This window comes from Perna viridis, chromosome 4 (assembly GCF_037379345.1).
Source record: "Perna viridis isolate PV_CMFRI_1.1 ecotype Kerala chromosome 4, ASM3737934v1, whole genome shotgun sequence".
Taxonomy (NCBI): Eukaryota; Metazoa; Mollusca; class Bivalvia; order Mytilida; family Mytilidae; genus Perna; species Perna viridis.
The window spans coordinates 9,759,421-9,785,274 of NC_142448.1; the positions used below are offsets into that span (position 1 = coordinate 9,759,421).

The 25,854-nt window shown below is 34.7% G+C and overlaps 2 protein-coding genes across 3 annotated transcripts in view; both read left to right on the forward strand.

Moving 5' to 3' along the window:
* LOC148618774 (uncharacterized) overlaps nt 1-23,417 on the forward strand; it is a 26,660-nt gene extending 3,243 nt beyond the window's left edge. The window contains exons 1-2 of one of the 2 annotated variants that reach the window (XM_088577972.1): nt 19,744-19,834; nt 21,402-23,417. In XM_088577972.1, the coding sequence (XP_088434098.1) occupies nt 21,414-23,204 (1,791 nt within the window). In that variant the 5' untranslated portion in view covers nt 19,744-19,834; nt 21,402-21,413 and the 3' untranslated portion in view covers nt 23,205-23,417. Of the gene's footprint in view, nt 1-19,743; nt 19,835-21,401 lie in introns of those variants that run through there. The other variant, XM_088577971.1, reaches the window with a different exon arrangement.
* LOC148618775 (uncharacterized) lies at nt 11,921-13,950 on the forward strand. Its single transcript, XM_088577969.1, has 2 exons — nt 11,921-11,996; nt 12,651-13,950. The coding sequence occupies exon 2, from the start codon at nt 12,761-12,763 to the stop codon at nt 13,532-13,534; it is 774 nt and encodes a 257-aa protein (XP_088434095.1). The 5' UTR covers nt 11,921-11,996; nt 12,651-12,760; the 3' UTR covers nt 13,535-13,950.
* Nucleotides 23,418-25,854: the final 2,437 nt, after the last annotated feature.

The window sequence follows — 25,854 nt, forward strand, 5'->3', positions numbered from 1 at the left end:
TTATTTTTTACCATTGTGGAACTTCATTTATATTTATTGACATATATTTTTCTTCAAGGTCGGTGCCTAAGAGCAGATAAATTGGAAAGAATAATTATCTATTTCATCAAATAGAACTCAAAATAAAGCAACTTAATAACACAAATAAAAATGAATAGCCTTTTTGGGGGTGGATCACATTTTAAAGAATTTGCACGAATCTCAAAATCATTGAATATTGAATATATTTATTGAAGTGGACATGTCCTACCAGTCATTTTAAAGTAGTAATATTATATAATATTTGGCACATGCATTTTATAACTTCGGGTGTTAATGGTGTGTCTTAACGCTGTACCATGTACGAACTAAGGAGAAAGTTCGGCGGGTATTTATGGCAAGCCACAATGGACATAAATTTCTATTTTTAAACAGAAAGTATATATTAGGGAGAGAAATCACTTGTAATAATCAATATAGAACACTGCCGTTCCTATTTGGCTGTTTGTTAGCCAATTTTCTCAAATTTCTCAGTTGAAAATCAACAGGGTAACTTTGCCAAGAGTGCTTGTAAAAACCACTGCATGGATTAGATGAGTGATATACAAAATTTAAAATAAAAGATTGTAGAATAGCAGCATATAGTCTTTATTTATTGGAAATAAGAGGAATGTGAATATTTTCCATATCGATACTATGCTTTAAATATTTACCAAAATATTCACTTTTTTAAATGTTCCTATATGGGTTTTTTTCTAAAAACAAGACGGTATCGTATTATATGATTTCCGGCCCGTTAGCGGTTCGGGAAGGAACCTGGGTTTATTTAAATGGTCCGCTTCACTATAATTCTGTAATATAATACATTACAAAATTTAAATGAATTAAAATAAAAAATGCTTGCAAAAAATTAAATTTTGTTTTCCCCCTCTTGGGTAGACTAAAACTAATGTTTGGTTCTTATTGGTCTGGTAGTTCCAGAGGAGTAAATTTGAAAATAGGGCAAAAACGCGTTGAAAAAGGGCAATAACTCCAACTTAGCTTCACAGATTAAATCAAATTTGAAGTTAGATAGATCTTATCATGCTGAATACTTCTACCCTTGTCAAATTTTGCTAAATCTAACGGTTTTGGAGAAACATGCGAAAAACTTGTCTGATCCCTATGTTCTATTTTTAGTAACAGTGTCCATGTTTTCAACGGATAAAAAAATTCCCACATCAGTTCTATGTATAGGAACTATTTCTATAACATAAAACCACTCATTTTTTGTTCATCTTTCAAGTTTTCATCGGATATTTTCACTTTATTTATAGTCAAAATTCGATTTTGACTACATGTATATACAAACAAGAGACTCAAAGGAGCCCGAATCGATCGCTCACCTGATTGAGTTTTGCAATAAATTTCAAGAAGATGTCCAACAATTTTGACTCAAGACTTTGTTAGAACTCATCATAAGGATCATTTCAGCAACTGAAAGTTTCTTTCTATCTAACATAGTTTTCAAGATATTGCCTGAACGTTGTAAAAAAAAAAACAACAAAAAAACAGGTCATTTTCCCATTTTAATGGCCATGACTCATACAAAGAGTCGTCTGACAACTTTTATCCCTGGAGACTTTTGTATGCCCCTTATAATAAGGATCATTTCAGCAATTGAAAGAATTTGGCTAAACTTAACGGTTTTTGGAGATGTATGCGAGCAACTACTGTCCATCCCCTATGTTCTATTTTAGTAACGGCGGTTTTTTGGATTTTGGAAGAAATAACATTAAAATAGCAACCAAAAAAATACGAGAAAAGGGGCAATAATTCCAATATGGATTAAAACGACAATTTGACCACAGATAGATCTCATCATGCTAAAGATTTATAATCTGTCAAAATATAGCTTAACCTAACGGTTTTGGAGACATATGCCAAAAACCTCTGTCTGACCCCTATGCTTTATTTTGAGTAACAGCGGCCATGTTGTTGGACGGATGAAAAATATCTATATTAGTTCTATGGAGCGTACCCCAAGGAATATTCATACCAAGTTTGGTTCCAATTGGTCAAGTTGTTAACGACGACGGACGACGACAGACGAGTGGCAATAGTTCAATCATGGCCTTCCACCACCGCCAGGTGAACCAAAAATGAAAATATTCGATGAAAACATTGAAAATAAACAAAAAAATGCGTGGTTTTATATTATAGAACTACCCATGAAACATGCATTCATACCATGTTTGGTTCTAATTGGTACAGCTGTGTCAGAGGGAAAAAATTGTTAACCAGGACGAACAAGGACGGACGAGGACGGATGCCAAGTGATGGCAATTGGTCACATGGCCTTTAGCCAGGTGAGCTAATAAAAATATGACCAGGTATTTTAAATTACTAACAAGAGTTGTCACCTTATAATCTGGTTGCAATTGGCCATTAAGGTTACACTTTTGATTGATTTTAGTTAGCGCCATGTGCGAATGTGTAAGTCCAAGTCGAGCTGACGACTTGCTGAAAAAAACCATGACTTTTAGTCTGAATAATATGGTAAATATAAGCAAAAATTTATTCAAAAGTCCATTGCCATTTTACTTAAAAAAATAAATCACACATATATAACAAACATGAAACAAAACTTTATAATTTGTGTAGCTTGTACATAACAATGTACATATAACACAAGTAAACATACATATAAACAAAAGAAAATGCAGAAATTGGCTAAACCTCTTATGAGAGGCCATCTCTCTTATGTGTCCAGTTTTGGATTGCAATATGGGTAGCCATAAAAGAAATGGACTACTGTATATTAAATTGCTGCATTGGTTATTGAGTAATAGTGTCCGAACACAGAAAATCAGAATTTAATGAAAATTGTAAGTAGATAACATCTGTCAAAAAAAAAAAATTACCAAAAGTGACACAAAAATTGGAGGCAGTTAGGCAGTTTTTCTGAGTTATTGTGGCTTTGGTTGGACTAATTAAAAGAAGCATTTCATTAATTGAAAAGTTTCTATCTATTATAGTTTTCAAGATATTGACTTAAAACTGCTAAAAACAGAATTTTTCGCTTTCCAAGCACAATGGCTATTCCAATTAGTTGTCCGACAACTTTGATTCCTTTCAGACTTTTGTAGGCCTTATAATGAGGATCATTTCGGCAATTTAAAGAATTTGGCTAAACTTAATGTTGTTTTATTCTATTTTTAGTAAAAGCGGCCATGATTTTCGACGGATCAAAAATCCCCACATTAGTTCGATGCAAAATATCCTAAGGAACATTCAAATCAAATTTGGTTCAAATTGGTCAAGTAATGTCAGAGGGGAAGATTTATGAAAGAGAAAACATTAAAAAGACCAAATAAGTTAAAAGAAGGCAGTAACTCCAACATGGCAACACAGATTAAAACGAAAATTTAACTACAAGTAGATCTCATTATAAAGTAGTGTTTAAGGAGCTGTGTCGTACTTCCTCTGTCGAATAGCCTTACTTCCCTACATCAAATCTTGAACGTTGGACTTGAGTATTGTTTCGGTACGGATAACTTTAATATAAGTAACTTCAATGTTTTTATTGGCCATTATTCGAATTCTGAGCTGCTACGAGATGGATCTACTAAGTCTACCATGTCTGAATATAAGTATTTTAACAGACAAAGGGGACAACAGCGATATCTCGCAAGTTGGAATTTCGAATGTTCAAGGTTGAAGTTTTTGTGCCGCACTAATGCATTATGTTTAATTAACTACTTAAATCTATTTCGTTTGAAGGATAATGTTGATTGCGAACTCTCTTCTGGCCAGCAAACGGAAGGTTTTCGACATTTCTATCTAGAATGTCCGGCCCTTGCAGGTGTCAGAAATTGTATTTTATTATGTGTTGATAAAGAACACGGATAGACAGATATACGGAGTGATTCCTATATACCAAATCTTTATTCGCGGCGGGAGGGGATAAATACAGTTGCGATCACTTCTAACCTCTCTTCGATCCTGTCATAGAACAGTTCTAAACTGTCAGAAACTGTTCTGACCCGCGACACACCTTGTCAGGGTCTGTCAGGGCTTTGGACAAGCTCTGTCATAATTTGTCATTGGTCCTGACACCCTCCTGTCAGGAACTGTTCTAGGTAGAACAGATACGTGGATTAGAAGAGTTCCTGGCAGATTCTGACAGTCATAAGCTCGAGAATATGTCTTTGACTGAATTACATACAGTACATGTACGTGATTTCGAAAAAAGCGTAGTACCCGAATCCCGATGGCATGCAGTACCAACAAAAAATATTGCTTGCCGTACCTGCTATGCCCCTGACTTTAAAGACTTTGGACTGAATTCTTTTGGTTGCAGATCTAGACACCGGTATGATACAGAGTACCTATATATATCTCCTACATAATAACACCCAGATGAACTGTCCCGTACTACCATACATCGTGTACTAAGTTACAGCCCTAGATTAATCCTACGAGGAGGAATGACCCGGACAGCGAAAGCTATATTTTCTATATAGCCTAGCTGGCCGAGTGGTCTAGGGCGCTGGACTTAGTGCAAGCGGTGTTGACATAGATGTCACAGCGGTACGAGTTCGAGTCCCGCGAAGGGAACGACCAAAAATTTGCTTCGCAAATTTGACAGTTCTTACATCGTTGGGAATTTTTCAGACCCTTCTATAAGTTTACGTTATCTTCCCTGTATCAATTTGATCCAATGGAGCAGTGTATCGAATGGAGTCGTCACATTCTGAGACGTTATATAATATTGATTTGTTGTGACATGCATCGTTAATTTGATCCTCTATCCTACATAATAACACCTAGATGAACTGTCCCGTACTACCATGCATCGTGTACTAAGTTACAGCCCTAGACTAATCCTACGAGGAGGAATGACCCGGCCAGCGAAAGCTATATTTTTTATATAGCCTAGCTGGCCGAGTGGTCTAGGGCGCTGGACTTAGTGCAAGCGGTGATGCCATAGATGTCACAGCGGTACTAGTTCGAGTCCCGCGGAGGGAACGAGGCAAATTTGACAGTTCTAACATCGTTGGGAATTTTTCAGACCCTTCTATATATATATATATATATTGACAATTTTAAACAGTTTATACAGAAATTTTAGACCTTTATGGAACTTTAAAGTGTTCACACTCATACATGTACACTTTGAAAGAATATGACAAGTTTGAAGAATTTTGACTTAAATATATAACTATTTTGAAGTCGCAGTCACCCACATGGTAGTTATATTACAAATAAATAGCATTTTAGTCAATAATTTTAGACTCTCATGGAAATAAAAGGTGCTCGCACTCATACATTTTGCAAGAATATGACATTTTTGAAGAATTTTAACTCAAATCAATATGTCGTAGCCCCTCTAAGATAGTTATATTGAAATAATTAGCATTTTAGTCAAAAATTTTAGACCCTCAAGCAAATTAAAAGTGAGCGCACTCAAACATTTTGCAAAAATATGACATTTTTAAAGAATTTTGACATGAAGAAATGTGTCACAACCACCCACATGATAATTATATTGAAAAATTTAGCATTTAAAATAATTAATTTCAGACCCTCATGGAAATTAAAAGTGTGCACACTCACACATTTTGCAAGAATATGACATTTTTAAAGGGGTTTGACTCAAGTTAATGTGTCACAGTCACGACATGATATTTATATTGAAAATTAAGCATTTCAGTCATTTATTTTATACCCTCATGGAAATAAAAAGTGTACACACTCATACATCTTGCAAGAATATGACATTTTTGAAGACTTTAGTGTAAACAGTATTTTGTTAAAGAAAGAATATGTTAACATGATAATAAACATAGCGAGGATTGGAAACAAATGACGCAGCAGATTCGCAGATTCCCGTAATACAATGTAAGATACGGTAATAGACACAAAAATGATAATGTAAATATAAATCATAAATACAATAAAAAAATAGAGATGACCAACTACTAATTACCAACTATAGAGACAAATATTTAGATACACAAGACCATATATAATAAATGACAATGATATCAACCAAACCTTTTTGAGTTTATTATAAACTCATGCATGATCAGAAAGTTTTCAGAGTTCTCATTCTCTGACAAAGAGGCATCACCATATTATAATTTATCAATAGTAACAGGGTGATATGTCAGACGATCAAGTATGCTACGTCTCTGTACGTCAAATCTAGAACATACAAAAAGAAGTGTTCAGAGGTCTCAACTTGTTTACATACGCAAGATGGATCATCGACTAAGCTTTTCCTATGTAAATGTTCGTTTAAGCTGCTACTTTGCATTTTTATTCTCGTATAAAGAATTTGACCAATTCTCTTACCGACATAATAATACTTTGGAACCGGACTAGTTTTTCTCAGATATTTCTTAAAACAATATAGGGAGGAGCGTCTAACTTGAAGTGGTAGTTGATTCCACAGTCTAATGGTTGAGGGAAGAAAACTGTTATGATAGTAACTCGTTCGCGTAGGTGTATTGACCAAATTGTTGGCATTGCGAGTTCCATAATCATGTACACGAGCAAATGGGACTGGTACTAAATTACAAAGATATGCTGGAGTATTATGGTTGACCATATTATGGAAAAGAATAAGCTTGTGGATTGTCCGTCTGCATGTCTCTTAACGTCTCCCATGATAGTTATATTGAAAAAATAAGCATTTTATAGTTTTAGACCATTATGAAAATTAACACTGCTCCCACTCATAAATTTTGCAGAATTTTTAGAATTTTTCTTAAATACTGGTGTCACAGTCACTAATATGAAACTAACATTTTTAATTTCTACATTTTCTATACATATAAGGCCATGTAGGTAAATTGGAAGCGTTCACACTCATATTCGTTGCTAAAAGTGGCATTGTGAAGAATTTTGATCGAAATATTTAGGTATCAGTCACCTATCTAATGTTAAAATTGTTAATTTTAATATTTTTTAGAAGATTTGTGACCCTTATGTTATTAAAAGTATCTTTCATGCAAAAAGTACTTTGTCAATCTTGAACTTCGTGAGAATTACCAAACATCTGAAAGTTATCTGTTACCATTTTTACATTTAAAACAGAAACACAGACCTTTAATTTTATAATTAATTAATTTAATCTAATTAACATCACAGGTGTATGACAGAATATAAAAAAAATATACATGTAAACAATGATAATTTTTGAACGATGAGTGACTGGACCGTAATCGACGAAAATTGGAACATGAACAATAGAATTTGATGATTGTGGGATGATGATCACGACGATCTCTATATAAATAAGAGGAAATTCAATGTAAATTTTGAAATCATAATGTTTTTCCTAATCGGATTTGCTAATTTACATTAGTCACACAGTTTCATTTATTAATCGCGGACTTCCTGTTCTAAATTACGTCACACAGAATAGAAAGATTTAGTATCAGGAACTGTTCAGGGGTATGACAGTTTAGAACAGCTTTTCGTATTTTCTTTGTCACGACCCAGGACAGTTTCTGTAAGGATCTGTCAGAGAATTGGGCAAAATGTGTCCTAACCCAGGACAGCCTCTGTCAGGATCTGTCAGGATTGCTGTTCTGTCTGCTGTCGTACAACGGAAATCCTGACAGATTTTGACTGAATTTAGGATAGGTTAGAAGTGATCGCAACTGTATAAACAAATCTAGTTACACAAAGCTGTACCAAAGTTGAGTCACAATTATACAATCAATTTTCATACGATACTTCTAAAGATAATTTTTGAAAATATATATACAATGTACCTATATTGTTTTTATCCTGTTATATTAATAGTTTTGTGCGTGTGTACATTTTTAAAATAAAATTTTAAAATGCATATCCCCTGAGGAGCCCCGATCGTTAAACCCGAAGAAAAAAATTAATACACATGGCGCTTGACTCAGTAAACATTGAAATTCAATCCGCACCATATAATCCGTCAAAGCTCTTTTAAGAAAATGAGCAATGTATCAACATTTATTTAATTCCAAGAGACCAATAAGTAAAATGAACAATAAATACAAATATTTTGAATTTTGTAAAGTCGATTTTAAGAACATTAAAGTTTTGAATTTTCGCGAGGAAGGTGGAAGCCGATTTGTTTCTGTTTGGTATATGGCAGTAGAGTTCAGGGGTGAAATTTGTGCACTAGTTTCTTTGGGATTTGAAATATTTGTTTGAGATTTCTGAAGAAGAGGAGGCAGTTGTATGGGCAGATCTATAATGTAGTGTTCCTCTCATTCATTATCTTGGGGTTTAGGCAGTAATAAATCCAAGACCATAACAGTTTCCTTGTCATTTGTCTCTTCAAGAGTTTTGTCATATAGTAATGCTTCAATTTCTTTAAGTGGGAAACAGTTTATGTTAAATTGTGACGGACAGTCTGGCTCCGAGTCCGACATGACTGAAATGACAGAGGAAGTCGTCTGCAAACTGATAATGAATCAAATCTGAACGAGATTTGGGATTTGCCATATATATATATATGACGGTGAAATCATTATTTGGTTTACATAAAATCTTTTATTTCATTCAAGTGAAAACGAAACAAAACAGCAAAAAAAAAAGATTAACCGGATACGCAATCGCAATTTGCTTATATCGTATCTAAGGTGGCGGCCATGACTAATTTACGCATACCAGAAAAAAGCAGTTCCGCCGATCACGCGAGTGGGAGGAGTCAGAAAGTCGATAACCTGCTAATGTACGGATACAGCAAAAAATAACCGTATACCTTTATTCGTTTAACAAATAACCTCATTGCAGGATAAAAATTAATATATGCAATCAGTTGGCGAGATCTTGCACTCTTTCAAACACTGTTGATCATTGTTGCATTGTAAACCCAACATGCACCTGGCCACAATGATGAACCAACGGCAGGTTTATGTAGGAACGATAAAGGTTGGTCCTGTTGATATTAACGGTTGGTTCAACGTTGGTTGTGCCAACAGCTTATCACTTGTACTTGCCAAACAATCGCTGTGCAACTTTGAGCCATCTGCATGGGTACACGAATCCCCGAAACTTAAGATCTCATTCTTCCACAATTTTCAAAGAACATGTACTTACATTGCGTTGGTGAGACGAATCACATTTATACAGAAATTCCGCAAATATTTTGTATATAATCTAAATAAGTAACTGTTGATATCATTTTTTGTTTTTTGGCAGTGGGTGAATCATGGTATGAAAAAAGTCGAATTTGACCTATTTGCACCATCAGAATCAAGGAAAAAACAATATATTCTATATCATGTTGGTTATAAATCTGAACGTTTCCGTCTGGAACATATATACAGGGTTGTATCAAAATCAAACGTTAAACTTTACTAGTTTACTTAAACAGTTGGCAAAGTGATTAATCTTTAGCCGTATGTTCACAGCAACAGAAGAATATTCTAGCAGTGTCTCGCAAGAGTTTGGCAGCAATGTTTATAAAGTTACATATTTCATTGTCACAACAAAGTTCCTTAAGGTCAGTTGAGTTTCCTAACAGTATTTGTAATAGTCTTTCGTTGGAGTTAAAACTGTACCGAAACAGGTAAGTATAAACACCGAAAGTGTTCAAAACAGCAGTCTAAAATTTGTCCCGAATATCAGCAGTACGAAAGCATTCCAATGCAAAGTGAGTAATAGTGTCAACATAGTGTGCGTTACATCTTGTACAAACAGTCGTTTTGGTTTGAGGAACACGTTAGTAGTTTAGACAGGAAAAACATATTTGAAGTTCAGCTGTTTCTCCAACCTGAGAAAGTACCGACAGTGTGTATTTGTTTAAAGCGAAAGAAGTCATTGTCAGAGTTCATCCGGGCTTTGCGTTCACTTATTACCATTGTTGAAATTGAGGAACTAACTATCCTTTTCCTAGTCAACTTACTAGGAAAGAATTTTGTAATAATATATTCACTAAAATACTGGTCTAAGTTTAGTATTTAGTGAAAGTCTATATAGATCAGGAACGAAATCTTGAATGTCTTTTTTTGTCAAACGTAAACGTATAAAGTCTATTAAGAAATAAGATCCAGTAAAAAAATTTTAAAAAGTAAAAAAAAAAGGTAAAGTTAAAAAATTTCAAAAAAACAATGAATAAAACACAGAACATGTTCAGAGAAAAACAAATGGCGGATATAAACAAGTAAAGAAATAATGATCTGAAGAAAGAATACCTAGTATACAATACCGAGCGGCAAAAAAATGTGAAAATGTCTGAATCGTCCGTTCTCCTAGAATTAGGCTGGGAACCTATATTGGCAACGCGTATCGTACTATCAGTATTTACTCAACGCTCCGGAGGGGAGACTGTGTAAAGTAGTGTTTAATGAGCTGCACCATACTTCCTCTGTCGAATGATCTTACTTTCCCAACACCAAATATCTGCTTTTGAAGACGTTGGACTTGACTATTGTTTCGGTACGGATAACTTAAATATAGGTAACGTCAATGTTTTTAGTGGCCAGTATTCGATTTCTGAGTTGATACGAGATGGATCTACTAAGTCTACCATGTCTGAATATATGTATTTTTACAGACAAAGGGGACAACAGCGATATCTCTCAAGTTGGAATTTCGAATGTTCAAGGTTGAAGTTTTTGTGTCGTACTAATGCATTATGCTTAATTAACTACTTAAATCCATTTCGTTTAAAGGATAATGTTGATTGCAAACTCTCTTCTGGCCTGCAAACGGAAGGTTTGCGACATTTCTTTCTAGAATGACCGGCCCTTGCAGGTGTCAGAAATTGTATTTTATTATGTATTGATAAAGAACACTTGAATGTGAATTTTACTGATTGCTGTTCAAGTTCGTTTTCTTTTGGTGACCATGGTTATTTCATTAGCGATGCTACCAGGTTACACAAAACTGTACCAAAGATGAGTCACCATTATACAATCAATTTTCATACGATGTTTCTAAAGATGATATTTGAAAATATAAATTAATATATGCAATTAGTCGGCGAGATCTTGCACTCTTTCAAGCACTGTTGATCATTGTTGCATTGTAAACCCAACATGCACTTGGCTACAATGATGAACCAACGGCAGGTTTATGTAGGAACGATAACGATTGGTCCTGTTGATATTAACGGTTGGTTCAACGTTGGTTGCGCCAACCGCCTATCACTTGTACTTGCCGAACAAACAATCGCTATGCAACTTTGAGCCATCTGCATGGGTACACGAATCCCCGAAACTTAAGACAGTGTTTCATCCTTCCACAGTTTTCAAAGAATATGTACTTACATTGCGTTGGTGAGGCGAATCACATTTATACAGAAATTTGGCAAATATTTTGTATATAAACTATATAACTGTTGATGTCATCATTTGTTTTTGTTTGTTTTTGTTTGTGTGTTTGTTTGTTTGTTTTTTGTTTTTGTTTTTGTTTAGAGAGTGTACATTCATACAGAAATTCTTGATACAATATTTTTTTTAACTAAACTATAAGTAATTATTGATGTAGATCTATTTTTTTTTCTCTTCTCTAAATGTGTATATTTGCCTTTTAGGGAGACAATTAATATAAGCTTACCAAAGCTTATTTGTATATGCATGTTAATCATCAATAAAATATATTTATAATACTTATATAAATTCTTAAAGATGTTGTCAGTTACAAAACATTCAACATAGGCTCATATATAATATATATATACATTTTGTTGTCTTTTGATGTAGTTCATGCTGAGTGCTTTCTCCAATTAATAGTTTTCAAAATTAATCAATTTATTTTTAACTTATATTTTTATGCTGCAAATACCGAATAAATTGCTAGTTAGTAATAATTTAAGTTCGGTCAGTTTTGTAACTTCACGTTATACTCTACACCTTTATTTCGAAATTCGAGCCGAATATAACATTTTGCTCTGGATTTAAACTTATCTAAAAACAGAAGGTTAAACCCATTGTCTGAGATCAATTGAATGCGACCAACCATTTCTCTTACCTACGTTTATACTTAACCATACTGTATTATAAGTCTACTTGGCCTCGGTTTGAAAATTTCAAAAAGTAAGTATGATAATTTTACTATTTCGTTTACTCTAGGGGAAAGAATCAGGTCTAATCTCAATTTTTGTCAACACTTATACCGTGTATTCATGGTTTGGAACATTCTATCAGCATTCATTAGGGATAAATTATCGACATCAAAGCAGTTAACGTATTATGTTTAAACAATTCTCATGCAAATAAATAGTTTTGGGGAATGGTCAAAAATCGCATTAGGAATCGATGATCGACCTAGTTGAAGTAAAAATGCAAGGAATTTAATTAATGTAACAAACAATGTCACTTATTTTAAGCACAGCAACATAATAGCAGAAGACATGATTTAAAGATTTTTCTGAATTTTTTTAATCCATTTTCCATCACATTAAAAAAATTGGGTGCCCTTTCACCAACATTTTTTAAAGCCGGTCGTTTGCATGAAACATGTCTATAAGATATTTTGATGAAAAAAGATCGAAATATTATGATGAAAAATTAAAAGAGAAACAGTTACTGCAAAGGCCACCTTGAAACAATTGCGCCGTGCGATCACCCTGGATTCGCCACTGAATGACATGTAAACGGTAAATTATTAATAATTATTTGAAAAATTTTAAGTGCAGCATATTTTGATTACCAATAAAAAAGAAACTATCATATTTTTTTTTATTCCAGGCAAATAATCGCGAATTATCCGAGTGAATGTATATTATCCGAGTGAATTTGCAAATTTCTAATAAAAATGAATTAATCTCGCAAAGCATTCGCTACTTGTACGCCCAACAATGGATACAAATTGGATGCAGAAGAAAATCGTACAGATTCAAAGGGGTTCCGAAGACTTGTGGATAAAAAGTTGTGCAACACTGCCAAATGGAAAATTACTTTTTGTAGACCAAGGGAATAACCGCGTGGTTCTTCATCACATGACCGGAGCGTTTGATCGAGACATCAGACTGCAATATACACCTTTCGATATTGCCGTTATTAAACCGGAGATGTATGCTGTAACCTTTGGAAAATATCGGGCTCTTCAGATCTTTGACATGAACGAACATACACTTTGCCACGATATTAAGTTCAATAAAAGTTGTTGGGGCGTCTCTTATTCAGACGGGAAACTATATGTCGTCCTATTCCAGAAGGGAATAGAAGTTTTAAATCTTTTTGGAATGCACATTAGGACAATTAAGGTAGATGTCCTTATAGAAAAGGGGTGTTACTGTACTGTAGACCGAGACCGAATTTATTACACTGGAAACTTTTGGGGAGTCGTAAATTGCTGTGATCTCGATGGGAGCCCAATTTGGCAATTCAACGATGATATTCTAGCCTCTCCTTGCACCATTTCGAGTCTAAACGAAGGGGACATTTTTGTGGTTGGCTATGAATCTCATAACGTCGTCTCAATAAGTCGTGATGGAAAGAAAAGGAAAGTTATCCTCCGACAAAGTGATGGCTTAAACTACCCGGAAGCAATTCATTATGATAGGGCAAGACAGTGTCTTCTTGTAGCAAATTCATGGGGAGGAACTGCCATACTGTATAACATTTTATAAGCGGGTTTAAGTGTATAACTTCAAATACACGTACGTTAAGTTATAACAGGAGAAATTGAGAAAGTGTCGCTTCGAAGTATATTTTCTCTATTTTATTTTGTTTCCTCTGCTTATTTATTCCTTAATTTGGATAACATTTTTCTCTTTTTCATTTTTTTTATAACATCCAACCCTTAATTATACAAATTGTGTGTAAATCCACAGCAGTGTCAGCAATAGAGAATTATAAGCTATAATGTCGTATAACATCTCCTGAACTCTGACTGTGAGTTGTTGAATTAGTAGTTTGTACTCTGTAATAAATCGGTTTTGGCCTTACATTGGCACTGCTTAATACAGCGAAAAGGTCAGACTCATTGTTAATTTTGTGAATTTTTAAATGACAACAGAATAAACTAAATTAAATTCTTATGAAACGAATTTATAATTGATTGACACGTTGCGGTCATATATCGTACAATTATGTTTTCTGAGCAAAAAAAAGGACAAGAATGTTAAATTGCTTTGTGAAACTGTGACAGTGATTTATTAATATCTTTAAGAGTATGTAAATCTACCGTTTATGAATCCAGATATTGTTTTCCGTTTCAAAATATCTTTTTGTATGTTTTCTCACAGGCGACACCAAAATAAATTCCATTGAAAAACTGATAAGGATGAATGATGACCTGAAGTTATATAGTAGCTATATATAGCTGTAACTTTATAGTATTACTGCGTAAGGTTTTCCATATTGACTTATTTATTGTCCCGAGGCTAGCCATATTTACTGAGGTTTCACTCTTAGTTAATGGCCTGAGGCATAGCCGAAGTCCAATATTGCTAGACGAGACTAATTATGTCTTTATTGACTAACTATTCCAATACGTCATATTGGTCAATATGGATTTTAACCAGGCCAATATGACGTATTGGACGACTAAATTCCGTATTGACCCACTTTTGTATTTTGCATCGTATTGGCAGTTTTGATCATATTTAGGCTAGTAATTGAACGTCAGTCAATATGAAATGCTTTGTTCCACGTTATTGGTTTTGTCATGTCATGTTAGCTGATCCAATTTGTCATGTTACCTGGTCCAATTCGCCATTCTACCTGGTCCAATTTGTCATGCTACTTAGTCCAATATTAGTATGTCATGTTCTTTAGTCCAATTTGTCATGTTACCTGGTCCAATTCGCCATTCTACCTGGTCCAATTTGTCATGCTACTTAGTCCAATATTAGTATGTCATGTTCTTTAGTCCAATTTGTCATGTTACCTAGTCCAATTCGCCATGTTACCTTAATCAATATGTCATGTTAGGTAGTACAATACAGTTAGGTCATTTCTGAATATTTGGTCTCATTTTGTTGAAATAAAGCTGTTTTGAGGCAGTCCGCACAAAAATTTATTGTGTTTTGTCATAAAAAAGTGCATATTTTTTACATCCTTGGTGTGTGGAGGTTCAAGTCATTTATAAGTAATTTAGTGATTATTTTGTTATAAAATTCAGTAGCCATGGTAACATACTGAAAAAAATTATTACTGAGTTTTAGTACAAATCAGAAGTGCCTTTCCAAAACTAACCGCCAATTACTATTAAAGGAAACCTTTCAAGCCAATATAACAATAACATAAATGTGATGAATTCATTTGACAAAAATCCAAGACGGGAAAGGAGTCATGGCCATCGCCACTATACGCCACCTAAGTTACATGATGTCTCCATAGATGGTCTCCTTCCTTTCATACAAAAACCTCTTGGACTTCATCACATTAGAACTAAACTTTATTCTATACCTCTCACTCTACTACACTCCCTTTACAAAAAAAGTCTTGACACTCCTGTTTCTGACCCCACTTCATCATTATATAGACTTGTTTCCATCATTTTGGATATTGGTTTCCACAGACCCTTTAAACCAGTTTGTGTGAAAAGTCAAGATGAAGAAAAACGATCATTTCTTCCACTACAGTTTGTCAACAAAGGTATAGATGCAATTAATTTGGCTAACATCCTCCATCACAAAAACGTTACCAACAAATTCCCCCATATTTCAAAGACAAATCCATATCAATTATTTCATATTCCTATACTTCACCCATCAAATCCAAAATTTTCAATTATAAAAGGCTATTGCAGAACCTCGAGATTGAGGACTTCAAGGCCAAACCACCTGACTGTTCTTGCAAAACCTCTCCATTCAAATATGGTCCTTCTGGTCACGTCGTTACGGGAGATTTAACCATTATCGAAAACGAATCTCTGCGTGGTATCCTTTCTGAAGGTCCCAAGTACCGTGAACCACGCTCCATAAATTGGAATTATAACTTTAAAATTCTTATGAATGCCGTCGAGGACTATGCAAGAAAATGGATAAAACGAGAACAAGAAGACATTGATTCTCTGTCAGAGTGGTTAAAGGCCGTGAGGTCTTTAATTTTGAAACGAATGAAAGTTTTAAGTAGGTCAATGAGTGCCAAGGCTACATCAGTTTTCCAAGACCCCGATGTAGCAAAAACAATGTCTACTATACATGACAAATATGCAGACAAAGCCCAAAACAACATTGTTTTTGTCTGCAAAACGTTCAATATCCAATGTTTATTATCAGAGGTAGACGTAGAAAATAATAGCAGTGATAGGATCTACACTTCTACCACTCTCTCCAAAGAAGAGATTGTGGAAAACCATAAATCTGTGCTATCCTCTTTTGGTCTCTCTACCAAGGACGAAGATTGTGATTTACCGTCTATGTACTGGATTCCTAAACTTCACAAGAATCCATACAAACAACGTTTTATAGCTGGATCTGCAAAATGTACCACCAAACCTCTTTCAAAACTTTTTACTTCTATACTCACAACTGTCAAAGAGGGTCTACAGTCCTACCACAACACTTATTACTCCCGTAGTGGTATTAATTCAATGTGGATCCTGAAAAATTCGAACGATCTAATGGAGACAATCAGTTCAAGACTATTATCTGAATATAATAGCATCAAAACCTGTGATTCTTCAACACTGTATACTTCTATTCCCCATACCCAGTTAAAATCCCGACTTAAAAACATTATACATCGTTGTTTTTCCATAACAAGATGGTACACATAGATACAAATATATAGTTCTTGGTAGAGATTCCTCATACTTTGTAAGAAATAATTCCAAATCATCTTCCAAATATACAGAGGAAGATGTTTACAAAATGCTGGAATTTTTAATCGACAACATGTTTGTCCAGTGTGGTGAACGTGTTTTCAACAAACGGTCGGCATTCCAATGGGAACAAATTGTGCTCCTTTACTTGCTGACATATTCCTTCATTCTTATGAGGCTGACTTTATAGCTGAATATCGTTTGGCTAGATCCTTCAATCTCAGTTTCCGCTATATAGATGACGTATTATCTTTAAACAATCCCAATTTCGGGGATTTGATACATCGCATCTACCCAAAAGAACTTGAGATAAAGGATATTACAGACACTGTGAAGTCAGCCTCATATCTTGCCTACACGTAGAAATCGATGGTAAAGGAAAACAATTGACCAAACTTTACGACAAACGTGATGACTTTTCATTCAGAATTGTCAACTTTCCTTTCATCTGTGGCAACATCCCTTCGGCTCCTGCGTATGGATTGTTCATATCACAACTAATACATTATGCCAGAGCTTGCCGAAACTACGCAGACTTTTTGTATCGCACTAGAACTCTAACAAATAGGCTTCTGGAACAGGGTTATGTTGCTACAAGATTGAAGTCATCACCACAGAAGTTTTATGGTCGTCATCATGAACTCGTGGATCGTTATGGTGTATCCATCAGCACCATGAAAACTGATGTATTCAACGGGTCATGGTTTTCCTTTCCTCGTTTGTCTACCCCGGATTTGACTTTTTATTAGCAACTCAGCGGGTGTTTCTAGAAAAGCAGAGGGCGCTTACCCTACCGGTGTACCTGGTCCATGCTCCCAGTTTTTAGTGGAGTCCGAGTTGCTCATTTAATTTTGTTACTTTGTATGTATGATTTTAGTTACTTTATGTTCTTTGTTGTGTATGTCTGTTTTCCATGTCTGGTCTTTGTCCCTGGATCACATTCTTTTGATTACCGCTATAACCGTGGTTCCCTTGATTACTCTTTCATAAAATAGCAGGCACTTAGACACTACCACAGGATGATAGGGAAAAAGGGTAAAAATAATAAGACCCTTTCCGATTCATTCTCTCACAATTTTAGTTCTAAAGTTCGTGCGAAATAAGGTATTTTGAAAATCATCCATCTGATGCTGAGGAGAGAACCTAATACGGCAGGGAACTGAAACGTTCCGGATACCATTCTTCCTTTAAATTACACCTGTTTACCATTATATATATTACATCTGTCTATGTATAAATGCTTAAATACATTTAAACAATATATCCACCAAATTTCAACTTTTTATTTAAAGTTTTACAAAATTTGACCACGGTAACTTGGTGTGCGAAACAGTGCGCCTTAATGTAACAGTATAGTGCACCTTTACCTGGTCAAATTCGTCATGCAACCTAATCCAATAGTCATATTACTTAGTCCAATTCGTCATGGTGCCTTGTCCAATATGTCACGTTACCTCGTCCAATTCGTTATTCTACCTTTTCCAATATGTCATGTTACCTTTCAGCAGGTTACATGTAATAATCAGGAAACATATGTCATAAAATTTGTGAATAACATCAATTTCTCTATTTTGTCTAGAAGAATTTCGTATACTCAAAAATTAATTACTAGTATTCGGATATTCAGATTGATGAGCCAATAATGAAATCAGAGATTGATGATGCAGTAGTTGTCTTTTTTATAATTCAAGAAGCATAAAGGGATCCATAAATGGGTTAGGGGTTGCAAGAGTGATTTCAAGTTTTTCAATGGAAATTGTAGAGCAAAAGGGGCGTCGTCTCCCCCACCCCGAGTGGTATCGCCTGTGAGAAAGAGTAATCAAGGGAACCAAGGTTATAGCGGCAATCAAAAGAATGTAATCCAGGGACAAAGACCAGACACGGAAAACAGACACACACAACAAAGAACATAAAGTAACTAAAATCATACATACAAAGTAACAAAAGTAAATGAGCAACTCGGACTCCACTAAAAACTGGGAGCATGGACCAGGTACACCGGTAGGGTAAGCGTCCTCTGCTTTTCTAGAAACACCCGCCGAGTTGCTAATAAAAAGTCAAGTCCGGGGTAGACAAACAAAAACGTTACTGTGTAATGCGTACCTTTAATTAGTTACATATATACTTGATCGAGTCAAGTGCTGCCTGTTTTTATATAAACACACAATGACTTGTGGTATATGAATGCAAAAAGGTATTCTGTAATAATAGTAGTAGGTGATAAAGCAAATCTTCGTAAATTTTATGTTTTAAAGGTCGTGCAAATTACGATTGGTAGTCTATCGAAGTATTTTGTAATAATGCAGTCTTTTTGAAGTTGATAATATCTTCTTGAAGACCGCGGACATTAAGGTATTAAGTTCATGCAGAAATACAAGTCAATGATTAATGTAGATGAATTTGGGGTTCACAGTTTTTTTTAATGTACGGCAAATTTAAGGGACATTGAGATTTTGCTAGTGGTATGGAATGAAAAGTTGTCCGCAAGAGGTATGAAACTTAAGTGCTATATATAACCCATGAAGCAATACGAAATTATATTTTTAAAACTCAGTTATGACTTTCTGAAACCGGTTATAATGCAATGTTAAAAAGGAACCTACAGAACTTTATCAAATAAACATGATAATAGTTTTATACTTCCAATATTTTTTTTCAAATAATAAATAAATAAGAACTGATTAAAACATGAAATTAGTGTAAATCACCGAAAAGGTCTTCAAACTGATTTTTTTTAAATCCTCCCAAAATGAAGTTAAATATTTAAAGCTCGTGTGTTCTAGAAGGAAAGACAGACAGACAGACAGACATGTCAATTTATTTGAATATCAAATATTTTGAAATAGAAATTTTTTTTATATAAATTCACTTCAAATGTCCTTCATGATTATGTCAACGTTTATAGGAATCATTAATTGGCTTTGATTGTAATGACGTCACGGTCACCTACACGGATTTTATTGTAACACGATGGTTAATGTGGTTTCGTTGTGTAAGGTATGTTTAAAAAAGGGTGTGATGTTGGTTTAGATGACAGTGTTACACCCTTTTTTTAACACGGCGGAAAAACATCCATCGATCACGATTATCAACCAAATTAAATAGTTAAACCGAATTCATTTACTGTAAGATTATTACGTTCTTATTGTACAGGCAGGTAAGGTACTAGTAAACACAATCTTTTGAGGGATTATTGAGAGCCTGATAGGCACAGTTTAATGTCGGAGCATTCCCCATTATACCTGGACATATTTCTAAATGAAGGAGTAATTGTTTCTCTATCATTATCATGGAACAATACACATGTAAATATTTGGTAGGGGGGATAGATGGGTGAATCCTATCTATACCAATAGTGTTTGACCATCACACTTGGACACGTGTAAGACATTCTCTGTTGTAGGTATTCAATCTATTACTTAGAAGAGAAATACCTATGATAAAACGTGTCACACAATATATTTAATATGAAAAGCAGTAAAATGACGCAATTCTAATCTGTCTTCGTTAAACTTTTTACAAACGTATTTAAAATGTATTTATGGCTAAATGAGCTGCACACAGCGATGACAGTTTGTTTGTTTGTTTGTTTGTTTGTTGGGGTTTAACGTCCGAGCAGCAATATTTTAGCTATATTTAGACGATCCACAACATTAGTTAAAACAGTAAGATATAATTGTCTAACTTAAGATAGCATGTCAAACAATGTTCTTGTCATCTCTAAGAAATATATATCTGGTGTCAGTCTATTGTTAGATCATATGAACTACGACACAAGTTTATCCGGTGTAGAGTTAAACTTCGGGCAATATTGAGAGAAATTTAACATGCGACCAGCTGCATTGTAACCTTCTTAATTCTATAAGCAAGTGATTTAGCAGCAAATAAAATTTTCCCGGAAATAACGTTGAATTATTCTTTTTTTTCTTTATTTGTCTATTGTTTAACATGTACTGTTACTGATCAGGCGCCCAACCTAATATGTTTTCCATGTCAATAATAAAAATGTAATTAGTCAATTTCGGTAACCCAGGAATGATTTGTTTTATATAGTTCGTTTACCTTTATTACAAAGAAAATATGTTAAGTTTTGTGTACTTCGTCATGTGAAATTGTAAGTATGTTTTTGTTAAATTTGTTTTCATATTGGGTCGTGTCATTTTGTCTTCTTCAAAAAACTTTCTTGAAGATTATGCATCAACTATCGTTTAATTCAATTAAATTTGAAATTATACTCACGGTGAAGTAAAATAAGAGTTATAAACACGGGAAGGGGCGGGGAGGCCTTGTTGGAAACATTCAGGGAAACGCCGAATTTGATGTGTTTTTTTTATGTGTTCCGAGTTGTTTATATAACTAATTAACTTGACAGTTCAACATATACCTCGAGGTTGCTGTAGAAGGTATTAAATGTGAATTGTTCAATCAATAGTCTCATGAAGTATTCGTTGCAATTAATAGACTTGCTTAATTTGCCTTTTTAAACCAAATGTAAAGTTTCAAGACACAATATAAAGTTATTTTAATCAATTGACCCAAACCTTTCATCTTATTAAAAACTTACACACCTAATGTTACATGATCAAAGACAAGTTTATAATATGTAAAATGTCTATTATGATGCGTCAGTGAAAACCTGTTGCATTGCACATGTGTATCGAATAAGATAACAATTTAAAAAAAAATATCTTATAAGTAAATTACAGTGTCATTTTATGTTTCAGCTAACAGTCAACATGCAGTATTTACTGACACTTAAAATCCTTCTTCTCCATCTTACCTTTATACTTGCCCAAGTATACATACAAGCAGAGACATTTCCTTTAGCTGAAAGTTCCAGAATCCAGCAGATGTCCGGGGCATCAAATGGATTAGCTCTGCACATGCCTGACTACTCAACGCTACAATATGACATATGCATTGACAAACCAATGCATTTTGATCTTGGATTTCGTTACTCGAAGGAAATAAATAATGAAGTGAATGTCAAAGTTTTCATCGATAGGAATATAGCTTCAATACATAAAACTTCGGATACCCAAGGACCAAACAATTTTGTGGATAGTAGCACAGAATTATATCTAATGAATGGTAGATATACCTTAACTCTTCAATTTGAAGACAAAAGTTTGAGTGACTTTAAAATAGATTACGTTAAACTTTCTTGTCCGGATATGCCAATACGAGAAAATGTTTTGTGCTCCAAGTACGAAACAATACGAAATTCACATATTGTTGAAGTTGAACAATTGACAAACAGCCGGTTTTCGTGGCGTTCGAATGCTTCCAATAAGAAATCTGTTCTCGTTCACAAAGGCGAGTCAGTAACCTATGATATCTGTATTGACACTCCTATAAACATGACTATTGACAAGGTAGTCTACAGTAACGATGGTGCTTCCGATGTCATCCGAATAGACGTTAATGGGAATAAAGTCGGAGATTTCAATACTGTTGGTGAAAGTAGTGCTGGCCTTTTCTGGGATGTTTTCCGTTCTGTCGGACCGATAGGTAAAACTATTCGCTTTACACCTGGAAAACATAAACTATCATTACGGGTAGTAGACGCAGACGCATTTGGAGTAGAGCTTGATTATTTCTCGTTAAATATAATTGGATTTTCAACCAAACGAAATCCCTTGCAATGCGGAGTTGATGTAGAGATAGAAGCTGAACAGTTTGAGAATGTGAACACCAAAATGAGATCATCGGCTTCCAATGGGCGTACTGTACACTTAGATAAAAATGAGAGTGTAGAGAAAGGCATTTGCTTTGCCGTCGATACTTCTGTTAGTCTGAATAAATTGGTCTATTCAAATGACGGCAAAGGTGATACAATTGCCGTTTCATTAGACAATATTCCTCGGGCGTCAATAAATACACAAACGAGCTTTAACGGAGGACGTAACTGGAACATCTTTAAGACCATTAGCTTAAGCTCAACGACAGCTTTAAATACAGGGAAACACAAAATTAGTTTAAAAGCCACCGAATCAGACTTCTATGGTGTTGAAATAGACAAACTTGGACTGAATTTTAATTTCAAAAGTCCTCTTCTCAACTGGTGGAACTGCCCTATTCAAAAGATCTTTTTAATGGAAGCTGAACATTTCCAGCTTAAATCATCACAGGGAACAAAAGATAGATCACAGGCTTCAGGAAAGAAGACGGTTAATCTTACAACAGGGAACAAAATTACACAGACTATCTGTGTCACTGGCAAAGTAAAGCTTTCATTGAACAATATAATGATATCCAACGATGGCAAAGTGGACTCGATTGCCGTTAAGGTGCAATCTTTAACCATTGAAACAATGAATACGACAGAAAGTTTCCGAGGCGGAGAGGGTTGGAACGTTATACAAACTTATAAGCTTAACACTGGTGTCTTCCTAAATAAAGGAGAGTATAAAATTGACATAGAGGCTCTTAAAACAGATCAATATGGTGTTGAAATTGATGCGTTATCATTAAAAACTGAGAGTTTTGGAGGAGGGACTTTGTACCCAACAGCATGCAAAGAATAAGAATGTTGATACCGTACTTGTAGCTCTACGACTCATAATACAATGAAACATGCCTGTCTCGGTCGTTTTCGTCAAAGTATTGTGTCATATGGCAAATTTTGAAGGCTATAACATTAACATTTTTGTTTGGAAATCACAATTTGACTACTCTGTATATCCCAACATCTACATTTATTTGACGAGTCCCAATGTAATACTTTTTTGTTCTTCTTTCTTGGCCACTGTTCATTTATTTCAGCTACATCCTCGGTCCTCTCTGTGTGAGCAGGGGTTCACAATTTTGTTTTTTTTTTTTCGCTAGTGTCATTGAACCATTCTTTTTATGGCTTGGGACTCTTGTGGTTTTGTACTCAAAATTCAATTTTGTACAAAGTGAATTTTGTTCAACAAAAATTAATTTTGATTAACGAAATTTATAACATACTACAAATTTTCAATTTTGTATCACAAAAGTCAATTTTGTGTTACAAAATTGACTTTTGTGAGAAAAAATTCAATTTTGTATCACAAAACCCAATATTGTGTGACAAAATTCAATTTTGACACAAAAGTCTATTTTATATGCAAATTAGTTTACAGAATCATTTGGATATGCAAATTGTTATAAATAAGTTGTTCTCATACCGGGCTTCATAAAAAACTGTATGGTTATATCCACTGTAGGAATTACAATTAGGAATATGTGTATGTAAATATAATTGCAAATGATGTCCTAGAACCCCCGGTTTTCTGAGGAACCCCGGCTAACACCCATCCTTTTCAAAGTGTCTGGATCCGCCTCTGTCATGAACACTTCAAATGGACTCGATTCGAACGAGCATTTATTTGGCCATCTTCTGGGAAAGAGGCGGAAGACATCCAGATGAGCTTACCTCACCAAAGGAAAGAAAGGAAGGAAAAAGAATAAATTTTCTAAGATCTACGTTGATCAGAAGAAAACACCGTTCTGGTCAACTACTTCTCATTATCTCAGCACAACCTCACCCCTTTCGCTCTGAATGCATTGGCCCCGTGCAGGTCCGGGTGTTAAAAGAATAGGCCTACAGCAGCGCTAAGCTTGTCGTAAAAGGCGACTAAATAGTGCTCAGAACCCTAGCTGGGGGCTAGGGCGCTCTGCCCACAGAGCAACTGGGATGTGTGCCCCAGGTGGTAGAATGGGGTACCCCTGGCGTGTTACATCCTGGGGTTGTCAGGCTATAATACGGAAAACCTGACCGCAAACCATAGTGGTGCACCGTATTGGGAAAGATGCCACGTTCCTCGCACGTTAAAGAACCCTACTGTGGTATTCTCCCGGAGTAGGAATCATAGGGCTCCGCCACAGGAGGCTAAAGCCCGACCCTACCCATCTCTCCCTATTTCCAGTGGCAATCAAAATTTTTCAACCCCATTGTGTCCCATCCCTTTTTCATTTCATCATCATTTCATGTTCATTTTATCATCAATTTCATGTTCATCGTCTGAATATAGCAGAAATATTTCTGCTTTGACGTTAAACACCAACAAACAAACAAACAAAACAAACTGAATGCATTGTATTAACGACGATGTATTCTGTACATCCGAAACAATGATAGTAAAACTTCGAACTCGAAGGCACGTTACCACAGCATATGACGTACTACAATTTGTACTTTTCGTTTACCTTTAGTACACATCCGACATTATCATTTTTAGGACTATTATATGGATGCAGTAAATACGAAACTATCATACAATGTAGTTCAACAACTTTCGTACTGCAAGGTTGAGACTTTTAAAGTGAGGTCAAGATTAGCAATAATCCTACATTTGTTACTATGTTATGTAGTGGCTAACAGAGAATATAATAAGCGTACATCCGAAATCATTCATAGTGATTTTAGACTACGTTCGTGAGGACAGACTATATTTACACTCCCTTAAATACTGCATTTTTACTTTACTTTTCGTCTACCTCTAAAACGAAGCCGATATATTCATTTTTTTCTTGTTATTTAATGAATTGTGTTTAGACTACATTGTAATATTGTTTTTCAGTTTTGAAGTTGATTTAGTCAGTTTTGGAATGTTTGGAAAAGATGCTTCAATTGTTAATGTTTTAAATAAATACACAAGCTGCTACAACAGAGGTAGTTAATGTTCAGTTACATACTTGCAATTATATTCATACAAGACTTTAGAATTAAAAATAGACACACATTTAAGCCAAATTCCTACAACGTTGGTCTGTAAATCAAATTTTACTAAAGTATAGGTTAATATGATAGTTTGAAAGTTAACCTTATCTCCAAATAGAAAACATCAACAAAGAAATAGTATAACTTCAGTAGAATAAAATCGAGATTGTTCCCAAGTTCCCAAGTTTTTATCTTATTTGGGTTTCTTCTGTCCATATAATAACAAAATACCAAACATATGTAGCATTTCCTCGATGGACCTTGATCTGTTGACATTTAAAATTAATTTCACAAAATGTCTTTTAAAACAATGTCCAATTTGTCAGCAAGTGAAATAATCCAGGCCGATACGATTCTTTGATTAAAAGAAAGACGTGAATAATTTTTGCATTAAGAACTCCATTTATTCATCAGTGTAAAAGATAAAATATATTGCAATACAATACGCGTTATAAATGACAGGTTTTTAGAAGGTTCCATTCAATATGTCT

Excerpts from the sequence above, each read along its gene's own strand:
- LOC148618775 (XM_088577969.1), top strand. The coding sequence starts at position 12,761 with ATGGATACAAATTGGATGCAGAAGAAAATCGTACAGATTCAAAGGGGT.